This window comes from Microtus pennsylvanicus, chromosome 5 (genome assembly GCF_037038515.1).
Source record: "Microtus pennsylvanicus isolate mMicPen1 chromosome 5, mMicPen1.hap1, whole genome shotgun sequence".
NCBI lineage: Eukaryota > Metazoa > Chordata > Mammalia > Rodentia > Cricetidae > Microtus > Microtus pennsylvanicus.
Genome location: NC_134583.1, coordinates 15,647,033 through 15,661,184, shown reverse-complemented (window position 1 = coordinate 15,661,184; position 14,152 = coordinate 15,647,033). Strand labels below are relative to the sequence as shown.

At 37.5% G+C, this 14,152-nt stretch overlaps 1 protein-coding gene across 2 annotated transcripts in view; it reads right to left on the bottom strand.

The window, feature by feature from the left end:
* Positions 1–2,534: 2,534 nt before the first annotated feature.
* Ufl1 (UFM1 specific ligase 1) overlaps positions 2,535–14,152 on the bottom strand; it is a 29,916-nt gene continuing 18,298 nt past the window's right edge. The window contains exons 12-20 of one of the 2 annotated variants that reach the window (XM_075971299.1): positions 12,204–12,326; positions 9,837–9,954; positions 8,443–8,606; positions 8,230–8,360; positions 6,683–6,763; positions 6,309–6,394; positions 5,686–5,866; positions 4,828–5,042; positions 2,535–2,671 (exon numbers count right to left, since the gene is read on the bottom strand). In XM_075971299.1, the coding sequence (XP_075827414.1) occupies positions 2,662–2,671; positions 4,828–5,042; positions 5,686–5,866; positions 6,309–6,394; positions 6,683–6,763; positions 8,230–8,360; positions 8,443–8,606; positions 9,837–9,954; positions 12,204–12,326 (1,109 nt within the window). In that variant the 3' untranslated portion in view covers positions 2,535–2,661. Of the gene's footprint in view, positions 2,672–4,507; positions 5,043–5,685; positions 5,867–6,308; positions 6,395–6,682; positions 6,764–8,229; positions 8,361–8,442; positions 8,607–9,836; positions 9,955–12,203; positions 12,327–14,152 lie in introns of those variants that run through there. The other variant, XM_075971300.1, reaches the window with a different exon arrangement.

Sequence of the window (14,152 nt, the reverse complement as noted above, 5' to 3'; positions counted from 1 at the left end):
GCAAAAGGTGCTACTAATGGGAGCCAGGCATTCAAACACCGGAGCCTATGTGGCACAATCTCATAAAACCACTACAGCAGCCAGGCGGTGGTACGTGCCTTCATCCCAGGACTGGGGGCAGAGGCAGGTGCCTCTCTTGAGTCTGAGGTCTACAAAAGTGAGATCCAGGACAGCCAGATCTGGCCTTGATCTTGTAACCCTGTTACAAAGAAACTGTTTCAACCCCCCCACCCCCAACAAACCAAGAACAAAACACTACAGCATACAAATTTATTTTTCACTTGACCTGGAAATTTTGGAAGTATCAAAAAGTCAATTATTATTATTTTTTGCCTAGGTTTGTTGAAGAGTATATAGTTGTGAATTATGAGTGGACTTGGAAAAGCTAGGATATTGGGGGTAGGAAAACAGCAGAGGAGAACTAACAGGAAGCCATGATTACCCATACACTTCAGGTCCCCTAAGATACTGAGACTTTCAGCATCAATAGAATATTATTTGTAAAGTAGCTGTGAATAACGGCTGTGATAAAACTTACAATGAAAAGGTATTTCTTTCCCTGCAAGCCACTGCTTGGTTCTATCAAGCATTTGTTAGCCCAAGAATCATAGGAACTTGACTTATGCAGAATTAAAACGGGAAAACCTACTGCCTACACTTAACTTCATGTATATTTATCAAATACTACATAAATAATTGCATTTTCTTAGTGTGTTTGTTTTGTTTGAGGCTGACTTTGATCTTGTAATCCACCTGAGGTATGCACTAACATGCCTGACTTAACCCTGTATTATCTGTCCCAACCTTACATTATACCTTCAACTGATTATCCAACCTTGATAAAGAAGTTAACAGTGGGCTGGAGAGATGGCTCAGAGCATTGCCTGTTCTTCCAAAGGTCCTGAGTTCAATTCCCAGCAACCACATGGTGGCTCACAGCCATCTGTAATGGGTCTGGTGCCCTCTTCTGGCCTGCAGGCATACACACAGACAATATTGTATACATAATAAATAAATATAAAAAAAAAGAAGTTAACAGTGTTAATTAAAATCTAAAGGCTAAGAAGAAAAACAGTTTGACAATGTGATTTTCCTTTCTTCCACTGAAGCACAAAAGATGAAGTTCTGGAGTTTTGGCCAGACAAGACAAATGAAAGGTCTCTTTAGTGGAGTAGACTCCAAGTGAACATGAATACTGAGTTCGGAGGGATGCTTTCTCTCTGTGTAAGGTGCATGGCTCTTGATTTCTGCTGTAAAGTGGGCACATTTATTTAATTTTTAGGCTAAATTTACTTCTGAATTATTACTGGTTTCAGAAATATGTCCATTTTCAAAGATGGGGGAAATTATCAAGTTGCCTTCCTGAATGGAAGTGATCCTTGGCTAAGATAATCTTGTGATAGATACATTTGTGCGTTTTTAAGGGTATGGGCTCAACTTTTTAGCCTAATATATGAGGCACTTCACAGCCTCTTCTCCTTCCCACTTTGACCTTATACCATCGTACCCCAGATAGTTCCCTAAATGTCACATTACTGATGTTACTTAATGCCATAATACTTCCGCATCTCATTTTCTCAGCCTGGAAATACCCTCTTCCCCTTCTTCCAGTTTTTGAGGCTTATCATTTTTCTTTCAGGATTGAGCTGAGAGCTCATCTCCAGCCTCTCATCTCTGGAAGAAAGCCTGAATCATTTTGAATTCCATCTCTTCTCTCACGAAACCCTTTGAAAATTGTCATTTGCCTAAAGGTATCATCAGAAGCACATCCTTTGATTTTACAGTTGCGGTCTTAGCGGCCAGAGAAGATTCAGGAAACTGCGAAGCTTCAGATCAGCAGGTTCTCTCTCCTCCATACCAAATTTATCACCCTTCTCAGAACACTACCAAGGCTGCATCACTTGCCGCACGTAAGATGAATAGAGATGCAATAAAGAACACGTGTGCCAAAACAATGTAACACCAAAAATGTACAAATTTAATAAATGCTTGTTACTCCTGTTGTGTGTGACACAGCTTTTCTCCAAAGACTGCAAGTCATGATTCTTACCAAATGTATAGTAAGACTCTTCTATTTTCTCACTTGCTACCTGTCCATAAAAGTAGAGCAATCTGTATGACCCCTTAAGGCTATTTAAATTATCATTCTATATTTTTAATATTTAAAAATTGTCATTCATTAAACATAGCAACACATCAATAATAGTGATTCAAGACATGTGTGAAAAATACATATCCCAGAGACACTTTCTCTGTGTGTTTTTACCTTATCGCTCATGCAACATTGAGGTAAAGGTTTCATGGACTTCAGAGAAAACAGAAAAACCAACAAGCCTTCTGTTGCATCCTTTTATCCAGTTGATCAGAAGTAGTTTTTGATACAAAACAACAAAAACAAGACATTTGGGTTTGGAGTTGATGACAATACGTCAAAAGCAATAAATTGTCCCTTGCCTATTGAGCTGGATGCTACACTTTGATCTCATTCATCATCTGAGTAAAGCACTTCTCCAAAGTTTCCAATGGAGCCCCACACAGAGGGTTAGCCACAATGTACTCTTGCTCTACGACACTGTGGCTTTTCTCAAAGCACTGAGGTTCTGACGGCCCCTGCTACTGCTCACTTTATCTTCTGGGTGGTCTCAAATGGGCTTCTGATGACTATACTCGTCTGTAGATGGAACACGGTGAACATTAAAAATGGGCATGTTTTCCACATCTCTATTAGAATAGCAAGAGTTAATAGATAATGAGAACATGGCTATAAAATTGCTGAAATCTGGCTGAGAAATTATTTACTAAGATGAATGACAAATTTTCAAACAATGAAAAACAACAGGATGTAATAAATTATTTTTGTGTAATAAAAATATCACGTTAATAAACAATAATTCAAAATATAAGTATCATATGATTTGCAATTGCTAAGTACTTTTCAGAATAGAAAATATAATTTAAAAGAATAGACAACTTTATTTTCAGTAATATTCTTAACCTAATTCATTAAGACTTATCAGAAATTAAGTCTTTACAGTCAGTATATAATTTTATTTACAAAACAATAAACTTTATTTACTAAGGGAAAATAAAAAATTTTGGGACAAATAAAGTAAATGCAAGTAAAATTAACAAAGCTTTACATTTTCTACTATATTTTTGTAAATTAAATTAAAATGAGTTTATCTGATCATCTCTTGTATTTATTTTTATAGATAGAGTATGGTGCAAACACGGATTATTTTAGTGTTTTCTGAAACAATGTTATTAAACAAAATTTGAAATTCAGATTATTCACAAATTTGGAAGCTGAATAAAAAAGTAAAATGATTTTGGAGTCTCAGAGAATTTACTACTTTTCTTCCTTTGCTTATATGAAAATATGCAATAGAAAATTACCCATGTGAAATCATTTATCTTATTTTCTTTTATGTGTAAGGGTGTTTTGCCTGCATGTAGGATTAGGCACCGCGTATGCATGGTGCTCAGAGGCCAGAGGCATTGGATTTCCCGGGTCTGGAGTTACAAAGCAGCCATGTGGTGCTGGGACTCAAACCCAGGTCTTCTGGAAGAGCAGCCGGTACTGTTCCCTGAGCTGCCGCTCCAGTGCCTTAATGTTTTCTACAAAGTTTTATCATAAACTTTAACAATACTCCCAATGAGTAATTAATTGCTTCCATGCAGTATTAACACTCTGTCATTTCAGAAAAGAGGTAGTCTTCTTTTGTATTTAAACATTTGAAAATATTAAAATTACAATGTCACCTGAGGCATTATATAAAACAGCATTCTTTAAACATTTTATTACATTAAAAATAACTAAACTTTTTAACAAGTAATAGAACACTGCTTAGAACTTACTTGCTTTAAATTATTGTTCCAAGGAACTATTTTAGTAAGTCTTAACTAATAATAGCAAAAACCAAAAGTGCAATGTTTTATAATTTCTATTCTTGGAATAAAAGTTCTGTGATTAAATTAAGTTTAATCACATTTACAGATTCTGTGTTCATTAGAAAGAACACCCTAGCAACCTGATATACAGGTTCCAACAAAGAACTCAGGTTAAAGCAGCCACTGAAATCAAACAAGCAAAACTTAGAAATCTAAACTGGGCCCATCAGAGAACACCTCTGTCCTTTCAGCCACCCCACTGTACAATGTGCCTTGTGTTCTCACAAGGAACCTCAGGTTTGCCCTACGGCTCCTTCCCTGGGTTTGCTTTATGAGAACACAGCACTGCAAGCTTGTCCAGCGTCCCTGCTTGTCAAACCGCCTCTTAGACGCTGGACAGGTTTATGCAGGAGGCCTTCTCTCAAAAGCAAGAGCCTGAGCTTAGTAATATAAAATATATTTGAAATTTTCTAGCTTTAAAGCATTCTCTATAAATTTAAAAGTAGAACTCCCTATTTATTCTTATTTCATATACAACATTTTTCATGAAAAAAATACAATATTTTAAATATCTGCCAAAATAGAAGAGTGGTACTTGGAAATTAAATAGAAAACATTTTTCCCCCTAGAGATGAAAAGTATTCTATTTTATTTTTCATTTTAACATCTAGAAGAAATTAAAGCATATAATTGCTCTAGATTCAAAACTCTTTGAAAACCTTTTTATTACATTACAAATTATACATAGGATTATGTATGGAGACCTCAACGTGTAAAAATTTCCATAAGATTAGCATCTAATGTAATATCACTCTTTTATTTGAATTGTGGGGGGGATTAGTGGGGAGAGTGGGGTGTGCTGACTGATTAATTTGTGATCACTCATCTTCAACTCTGGGGAAAAGACTCACTACAAAAGCAAATGAAGGGCATTACTCCTCTGTCACAGATGATTTCCTAGACTTCAGAACAAGGTCCTTAATGGATAAAGACAGTTCCTGAAGCTCTTTCCGAGTAGCATTGGTGACGTCATGCTGTTCCTTGTCCAGTTCATCAGCTGACAGGTCCTCTTTCTGCCCACTCTTCTTATTTTGATTGACTAACTGCTGTACAACCAAGCCTTGGTACTTTACCAGGAGAGCATGCTGGTCCTGTTAGAAGGAAGAAGAATCGATTTGCTGTGACCAGAGAAAGGAGATTTGCTTGAACAGTACAAACTGAAAGCCTTATCTTCATGAGACAATGGCCATGTTAGTGCAAAGCTGAGTACAACAAGCAAGGTCTGTGCTCTCAGAACGCAGTCAGGGTGCAAATCAGGAAGAGTAAATCTTGTGCATACCACGTCACAGGAAGCTGATTTAGCTAGGCTCTATCACCAAAAACACAAACTAGTAAGACTCAAGGAAGCTGAATTGCTTTTAGCTATGAGTTGGCTTCCTTAAATGAAGGAAAAGAAATCTGAAGGGGTCCTTGGAGGCTAAATCAAAACCAGGGAAACTGAGAGACAAGTTCAGACATTCTTGCATCTTTTCTGAAAACTTAAGTCTAAAATTAGAGGACTTATCACCATAGATCTTACAGAGTGCTAAAAGACCCTTAAACTACACTTAATTAAAAAAGAAAAAAAAATCAACCCCCAATTCACTGTCCCCATTTCTGGGTGCAGACAGATGTTAAGGACTTATCTCCCTCTCTCTCCCTCTCTGTCTGTGGCTGGGTGTTGGCAAAGATTCACATCCAAAATACTCCAAGTTTAGAAGCTTGAAAAATGTCCAATGCATTAAAATGTAGTACCTCTGGGATTTTGTTGTGAAGAAAAGCAATGATCTGTGGGACACATCTTCCAGGTGCGTGGAGCATGCTGTGGGTGGAGAACTGAAATAACAGGACTGATGTGAGGTGCAGAACAAGAGCAGGGTCTTCTGTGACCTTCAGCTGTTCAGCCAACGCCTGCCGATGCTGGAATAGTATTTGCCTACAAACCCAAATCACAGAAACATAATTAACACGGACTCACTGTTTACACATTCTCCTTTCAGCATTCAGCATTTCACCTTCTCTGGTTTAATGACCTGGTTCCTCAGCATTTGAAGGAATTTTTTAAATATGGGCAATATGTACGCATACTACTTTAACTTTAGATGGAACAGGTAGATAAACATGCTAAGAAGTTACAGATAAAGCTATATAGCAAGGGACTCCAAGTATACTTTCTGAGGTTGCTGGGATCAAACAAGTTATAATGACTTAAGTAAGGTTTCGGGTAAGGAAGGCTTCAAGTCAAATACAATGTCCAGGACTAATCTTCCGTGGGATTAGGATGGTGAGTAGACTCTCAGTGAAACGCTCAGTCCCACCCATACATCAGCTAGGAAGCAGCTCATGCTGAGGAGCAGCAACAACAGAGTCAGCATTACCTTTCCCTTTTTTTGTCTCCCTTTTTCACCATAATGTCACAAGCTTCTGTTGCAGAATCCAGACAAGAAAGGAAATCTTCTATGCTCTGAAGACATTTAATTACATAATTTACTTTTAAAGACATTTAATACTGGTTTGCAATTTCACACCCCATACAAAAGTTTTCACCAGGGCATTTGGTAAACTGAAATCGTGATTTAGGATTGAACGGTGAAGTGCTCCCATCTTTCTCTGCCCTTCAGCTCCCCCAAGGGACGGGCACACGGAACACTGGTTTTAGACTCAGGCTAGAAGGGTTGATTGGAATGGACACAGGGCACGCTATACACGAGTTCTCACCGCAGTCACCGGTTAGCGGTTAGTACTGACTTACTTTGTCATTTAGAGAGTTGTGGAGTTTGGTGAGAGCTACTTTGGTTTCTTCTGTCAATTTACTTAAAATTTTTTTCCTTATCTGTAGAGGAAAAATTATCTTGGTTATGTTTTTGATATATGCTGGATATTAAGATCAAACAGGCAAATAAAAATTCTACCACATATTTAGTGCTATAATACTCTACTAAATGCAATATATCTTGTGTTCTGTTAGGTCTCAAAGCAGGAGTTAAAAATGTTAAAATATTACAGAACCACAGAGATAGCTAAACATTAGCCAAAAACCTTCTATGCAGCCCTCATCTTTACAGCCCCCGGTAAGATTAGATGACGACAAAGCGACGGCCATGTGGCAACAGAGACTCTGGGTAGAGACTATAGTTTTTCCTCTCAGCGCCACCTGAGCTTGCCACACAGAAAGGGAGGCCTGTAGGAAGGGCAGTGGATCTTTTCTGTGGCTAGACAGCTTGTGTGCTTAAGGAAGCTGTCTTCATCTTTCACAAATGGAGACACTGAATTTTGTGGTCCTGTGGACTAGACGGAACATTCTTCTACAACACTTCAGGAAGGGCCGCTGAAAAGCTTCATGGAAAGGCTGGCGGGTATGCTGTGTCTGGGAAGACAGGCGACTCAGTCTCATATCAGTCTGTACAAGGCCACAGAAATAGACTGCATGTACTGTATTTTTACAGTGGAAGTAGGTAAAGAGACAGGAGACATGACACAAGTCAGAGCGTTGGGCACTGTTGTTCAAAGTGAAAGAGAGGATGTCCAGTATCCTCCGAGTAGCAGTGGAGGTAAATAACTGCACTTCTGTCAGGGGTGGGAGGGGCCTTAATTATGTAAGCGAGTCACCTAAGATTAAAACACACCAAGAAAAATCATGCCACATCTGTGGCAATAAATCATAGTAATGGAGGCCACAGCATTTGATGCATGTGGCTTTAGCACTTTCAAAGCCAGTTATAAATGCAGGGAGCCACATGATGACCTTCTCACTCATTTTCCCTGAATCTCCAACCAGAAGGAAAAGAAGAAAGAGAACAAGGTGGAGGAATGGTTATCATCACTATAGGAATAGAGCAAACCCTTTTACCTGTAGGTAACTGAGCACAGCTCTACCTCACACGGCAAGTGCAGGAGTGATGGGGTTGGACTCGACTTTAAGATCATAATTTTAAACAAATGAACTGGAGCTTGTCTCAGTATTTAAGAGGTATATTCCCATCAAAAGAAAAACACTGTGAACTAAAGGAACTTTAACTATTAAGGGAGTTATAAATCAACAAGAAAAAGGGGAAGACTGATAGAAACAATTAGAAAAGGTTTTATTTGTTATAAAGTAATTAAACCTCTTTACTATATGTATTTTGGCCATATTATCAATCCTTATAGAATGATATAAGCATTGTACTATACTTAAATTCTTTAGTAATTTTGCCATATAAACACTCTTATTTTCCCTTTGAACTATTTCAAATGGGAAAAAATAAAAACGTGTTCAGACTCAAATTACATCATGCAGCAAGCAAATCACTAACATACATCACTTGTAATGGCTGCAGGGTCTTCTACCGCCATCATTAAATCTGAGGCTAGGAAGTTGAACATGAGGTTAGTGATATCGGTACACACTGTCTTCAGCAAGTGCTTGGTAAGAGCAGTCTGGGTGTCATCTGAAAAAGAAGAACACTTTATGAAGACTAACTTCCTTTCAGAATTTCAAGAATCCATTAAAAAAGACACTGTTAAGTATACCTGTAAAATACTTCATCCCCTTTTCAAATAATCTAATATTGTTGTACAGGTTTGAGACCTCTTCTTGTAAGTCCTTGATTGTACGTTTTCTGCCGGTTCCAGAAGCAGAAGTTGACGACATGAATACTGACCGTACCACTTCAAGATACATTTTATTAAGAGGTCTGTGACAAGATAAATATACTCAATTAAAATGTATCATACTTATGTATTTAAGAAATTTTGTTTATAATAACAAATTAAAAATCTCCCATATTTCTAACAAATAAAATTAATCTGAAGCAAGGTTCAGTAAAAAGTTTGCTTTACAGGGCCAGGAATAATAACTTAAATGAATTTTTAATTTTTTTTCATAATTTTAAAGTATTCAAAGTAATTGCAGGAAAGATGACAAGAATGATAGTAAAACTCTATAAGCTGAAACAGACCTTTAACATTAATTTGCGAACTAGCAGAAGGTAAGTTTGTTCTTCATTGTCGGGAAGCACAGCAGAGAAGCTCTCAGGGTCCAAACTACTATTTAAGATGATGGATTAAGACACACCTACATGCTCTATCACAGATAACTTCAAAAAACGGTGCACAACTGTCAGCTATCTATTTTCTATTTTTACTGACTATGGTTTTGCAATATATTTATGCATAAAATTTACATCTATTTAAAAAAATCTCACTATCTCACTACAAAAGTTCTATTCCAAAATAAAAAAGTTAGATTTCCTGAAGTCTTCGATAATCTCTATGAGACTATGTGCTGGGCTTAACCTGAGGGAGGACCAGGGCTGGGTAACAGTGGTTATGTTATGTAAAATTTCTTTCATTTCTGCATGTAAAGCTAGCTTGTTTCATTTACAAGGTAGACATTTCTGGACATATTCTTTTTGAGGTCCATTTTCCTTCTTCCAGAGACTAAAAGTAAATACTGTTTATTCTCTGTCAAATCAAAATAGAAAATGATTCCTTTCTCCTTTTAGATGTTATTTTTAATGCTATGTAAGGAACCAGTTAGTGATTAGTTCCAATCAAGACCTAAGACTGCAACTTCAATGAACACTTCAAGGGTTCTCAGCTTCTACTGTCCATACTGTCCAAAGCATTTACCAAATCTTAACTGCCTCTGAAGAAAAATAAACTTGGAATTCCAAAGATTTGACGGGGAGGGGAGCTAGCAAGGTGTTGATGGTGCTGCACACCTTTAATCCCAGCACTCTGGAAGCAGAGGCAGAAAAATTTCTGTAAGTTAGAGGCCAGCTTGGGCTATAGAGTGAATTCCAGTATAACCAGAAACCCTGTCTTGGGTGGGGGTGCTAAAATATGGTTTTAGAGATATTAGTGAAAATTACATTCTGTCAAAAATGGTAAGACTACCAGTAAGAGATATAATTTATACTTGCTTTATTAGGTATTCTGCAAGTTCGGAAATAAACTCCTCAGGGGCATCTTGCACATGTTTCTTTAAGCAATCTTCAATTTCATCCTGGAACATGAACATGATGTCTGGCTTCTTCTTTCCTGTGTGTGTATCAGCAATGAGAAAATGAAACACATGGTCAAGAGCAAAAGCCAGGCAGAATTACACACCTCACCAGACAGCAACACATTTTATGTCAACAAAACTGCTACTTTCAAATATAACTATCTAATAAAATTAAATTTTGAAAGTATGTTTGGTAGAATTTCGTTCTTTTTAACTTCCTTTAAAAATGGCTGTTCTCTGTAAGATGTCACAGGCCTAGGGGTCTCTCTCCTCTCAGCTAATGTAGGAAATGCAAATAATCAGGTATCAGGGCATCAGGACAATTAAGAGATGATCTTTCAGAAGAGAGTGATTTCTCTTCTGTCAACAGCCGACACAGAACAAAGTTTTCTTCTTCACAAAACTCAGTACTTATTGAAGCCAAGTCAGCCTTGGAATTTACATGAGAACTTCAGAAAGTGATAAGACTATGTTAACATTTACCTTTTTGGGAAGATACAAATAAACACAATTCTATACGAGTGAATAATAAAAATAAAGATTAGTATGCAGCTAGTGTATGGAAATGTTGATAACTGTGAAAATAGTATCATGGCTAACCACTTACTTGAAAAAATATTGGTAGCAAAGAAAGTAAACAACATTTTCATTATAAATAATAGAGCTATACCTTTAATACAAGTGATTATTTCCAGGTAAATCAGATATTGATTCAACAAGTGAAACCTTAGCAATAAAAGAAAATGACTCAAAAATCAATTTTCTGTCTTAATGAGGATCTGAACAGATGAATTCATAGCTTCAAGGTAGATACCCAAGTTCTAGACCCTTCTAAGGTATGTTCTGTAACCGTAATGTTCATACTAAATAGTCTTTTCCTGTTTGTTTCCCATAAGCCTTTTATAGGTGGTTAAGTTACATTTCTTCCAGTAATCTTTCATACTGACTTGATTCTGTGTTTTAGTTGAGAACCTTATTTCACCCTCCATTTCAGAGATTACAACATAACCCTGTTTCAAAGCACTGAAATTACTTTTAAGGTAGAATGGTTTTACTACTCTTATAGTGCCTCATAATCTATACACAAAAGAATGTCACATGTTTCATTTCTCTACGATTACAGGTATTAGAGAATAACTTTAAAAATTCCTCTTTATTATTGTTCCCACTGTGTCTTGGGAATTCATTAATAAGCACACAAAATGAAAAATAACACAGACAAAGCCATATTGATGCTGTTTGAGTCAGAGTAGACAGAGTAAGCTATTTCTATTGGACACTCTGCTTTAATTAATAGTATTTCTGTACAATAACAGTGTTAGTTTTTTCATCATTTCTTAGGTACTTTAAAGGGAAGCCTAAGCAATTATGATGTTGCATATAGTAGCATATTATCTTCATTGGAGGTTTACTTATTACTTTTTAAAATTGTTGCTGGGGACGAGGAGGCTATATTCCATGATCCTTTGTTTAAAATGGGAAAATATAATTGTATTTAGAAGAGCAAAATATGAGTAAAACTCAAGGCTGGTTCTTCAATTCCTGGTTCTTCTGCATCTACCTTTCTTCCTTCCTTCCTTCCTTCCCTTCCTTCCTTCCTTCCTTCCTTCCTTCCTTCCTTCCTTCCTTCCTTCCTTCCTTCCTTCCTTCCTTCCTCTTTTTGGTGGTTTTTCAATACAGGGTTTCTCTGTGTAACAGCCTTAGCTCTCCTGGAACTCACTTTGCTCACTTTGTAGACGAGGTTGGTCTGAACTCACATAGATCCACCTGCCTCTCCCTTCTGAGTGCTGGGTGGGATTCAAGGTGTGTACCACCATGTCTGACTCTGCCTTTACCTCTTTAAGTGCTGGGATTATAACTGTGTGCTCCTACGCATGGCTTGAAAGTAATTTTGTTTCCAGTGTTACTACTTTTCAATTCTTTTATCTTCTAACTGACCATTTTTATAAATTGTCACATGAGTTTATCACTGAAAGCTGAGTGGCAATACACTTAACTATCAGCTGTGCTGTTTTTGCATGAAGAATGACTATGCATTGACAAACCTTAAAAGGAGTGACCTGACTGTTAAAGACCATAGAAGATATTCTCTGTTTAGTGATTTCTGGTATGCAAACTAAGAGACAAGTTTATACTTCATATTATTAAGCTGTGAAATTTGTAATCACTGAAAATGCAAAAACAAATACTTCTTATTTGAACACACATACCTAATTATATGCATCTTAAGAAAAATGTTCAAAACATACACACACAAATAAATAGTGAAATAAAAGCTACATACCAGCATGAGATGACTGAGACTCATCATCACTATCATCATCTTTTCTTCCTTTCTTCTTGATTTTTTTAATTTTGTATTCTCTGGCGTTGCCCCCTCCTCCTCCTCTCACACTTCCAGAGCCCTCTGGGAGAAACACATTAGTTAGTATTATTTAATTAACAAGTTTTAGAAAACGATGACAATATGTTGCTGTATAAACAAATGTCAGAAAAATGAAAAGCAAGCTAAAGAAAAATTTTAGTTCCTTTAGAGGCCAGTTTTCATACTAAGGTGATAAGGATAATAACATCAATAAGTTCTATCACTACAAATAGAAATCTCTTGAACTTAAGCGAACTCCTGAGGTTGTTTGGACTGTAATCTACTCCATGCTGCCTCTTTTCTGTAGCTTGCTGATATCCTTGCAGCCAAATCCATTCCTTGACCTTTCCTTTCTCGTCTTTTTTGAAAAATTATTTTATGAGTATGAGTGTTTTTTCCACATGTGTTTGTGTACCACGTGCATGCAGTGCCCATGGAGGCCTGAGAGAACCTGGGCCTCTGTAACTGTCAGCTACCATGTCGGTGCTGCGACTTGACTCGGGATCCTCTGCACGAGCAGCCAGTGTTCTTAACCACTGAGCCATCTCTCCAGCCACCCTTCCCCTTTTCTTGTTCTCATGACTGCGGTTGTATGGCAGAGCATTAATGATTTGTTTCTGCTAGTAAGAGCAGGGAAAGTGCATGTGCTTTTCAACTAAATGAAAGTGCTCCCTAGAGCACTTACCACTGAGTGTAAATGCAAGTTTAATGTTTAACAGGGAGATTTGCTGGCTTAGGAAATCTGAAGCCATGCCAAGTGGTGTTTTAGGGACTAGGGATATGACTATGGGAATGGTTTCAAAACAATATAACGCACTATAATGGCAAAATCAGCTGAGGAGGAGAGTCACTCCAAACTAGGGAAATAATACAAGTGTGGCCACTACTGTGAGGGTAGAAAGTAGGGAAATAATACACCTGTGGCCACTACTGTGAGGGTAGAAAGTAGGGAAATAATACACCTGTGGCCACTACTGTGAGGGTAGAAAGGCACCCAAGGACTTGAAACTGGGAATCCACTCTAATGAAAGGCGAGTCTAGTTACTTTAAGTCTGAAAGAAGCAATAAAGTTAAGCATCATAGTTATTGCTGAGGCCTGAAGTGAAGATGAACTCGGCAAATAAGAGAAGACAGACGGGAAGACAGGAGGATGGGAGCCACAAAAACGGCTTTGTATCTTTTCACGAATACAGACAGAGTCAGAATACACTGCGTCATTTCTATTTTCAACATTAAAATTTAATTTACTAGGAGCTAAAGAGAGAGCTGGTTCACTAGTTAAGAGCACTGTATGCTCTTACAGAGAATTCATGTTCAGTTCCCAGGATCCACATGACAGCTTCACAACTGTCTGTAACTCCAGTTCCTGAGGGTCCTGATGCCCTCTTCTGGCCTCCTCAAGCACCAGGCACACATGTGCTGCATAAACATACATGCAGGCAAAACATCTATACACATACAATTAAAAATTTAAAAAAACCTTAAATTTTAATTTAGTAGCAAGATTTGGTTCATATTAGCAGTTAAAATAAATGAAAAAGAATCAATGAAATATAAAGTCTTTCAAATGGCCTTAGTACAAAGTTCATGCAGAAAAATAAAAACGCAACTTTCCCAGCAACACTTGCTAAAGGGGCATGATTTTTCCAATGTAAGTTTTCAGCCCCTTTGTAGGGAACTCAATAGCTGAAGTTCCTTGGGTTGATTCCAGTTCCAGCCACAAGCCTGTGTTTCTGTACCTTGCCAGCACCATGTTGTCTCTGCTAGCACGCCATGCCTGTGGTTTAGGAAGGTATTGGGTGTTGTTCTTTTCTTATTTTTTTCACAAGGGGGCTATCTGATATGCAAATCTGAAACTGCACTAATGA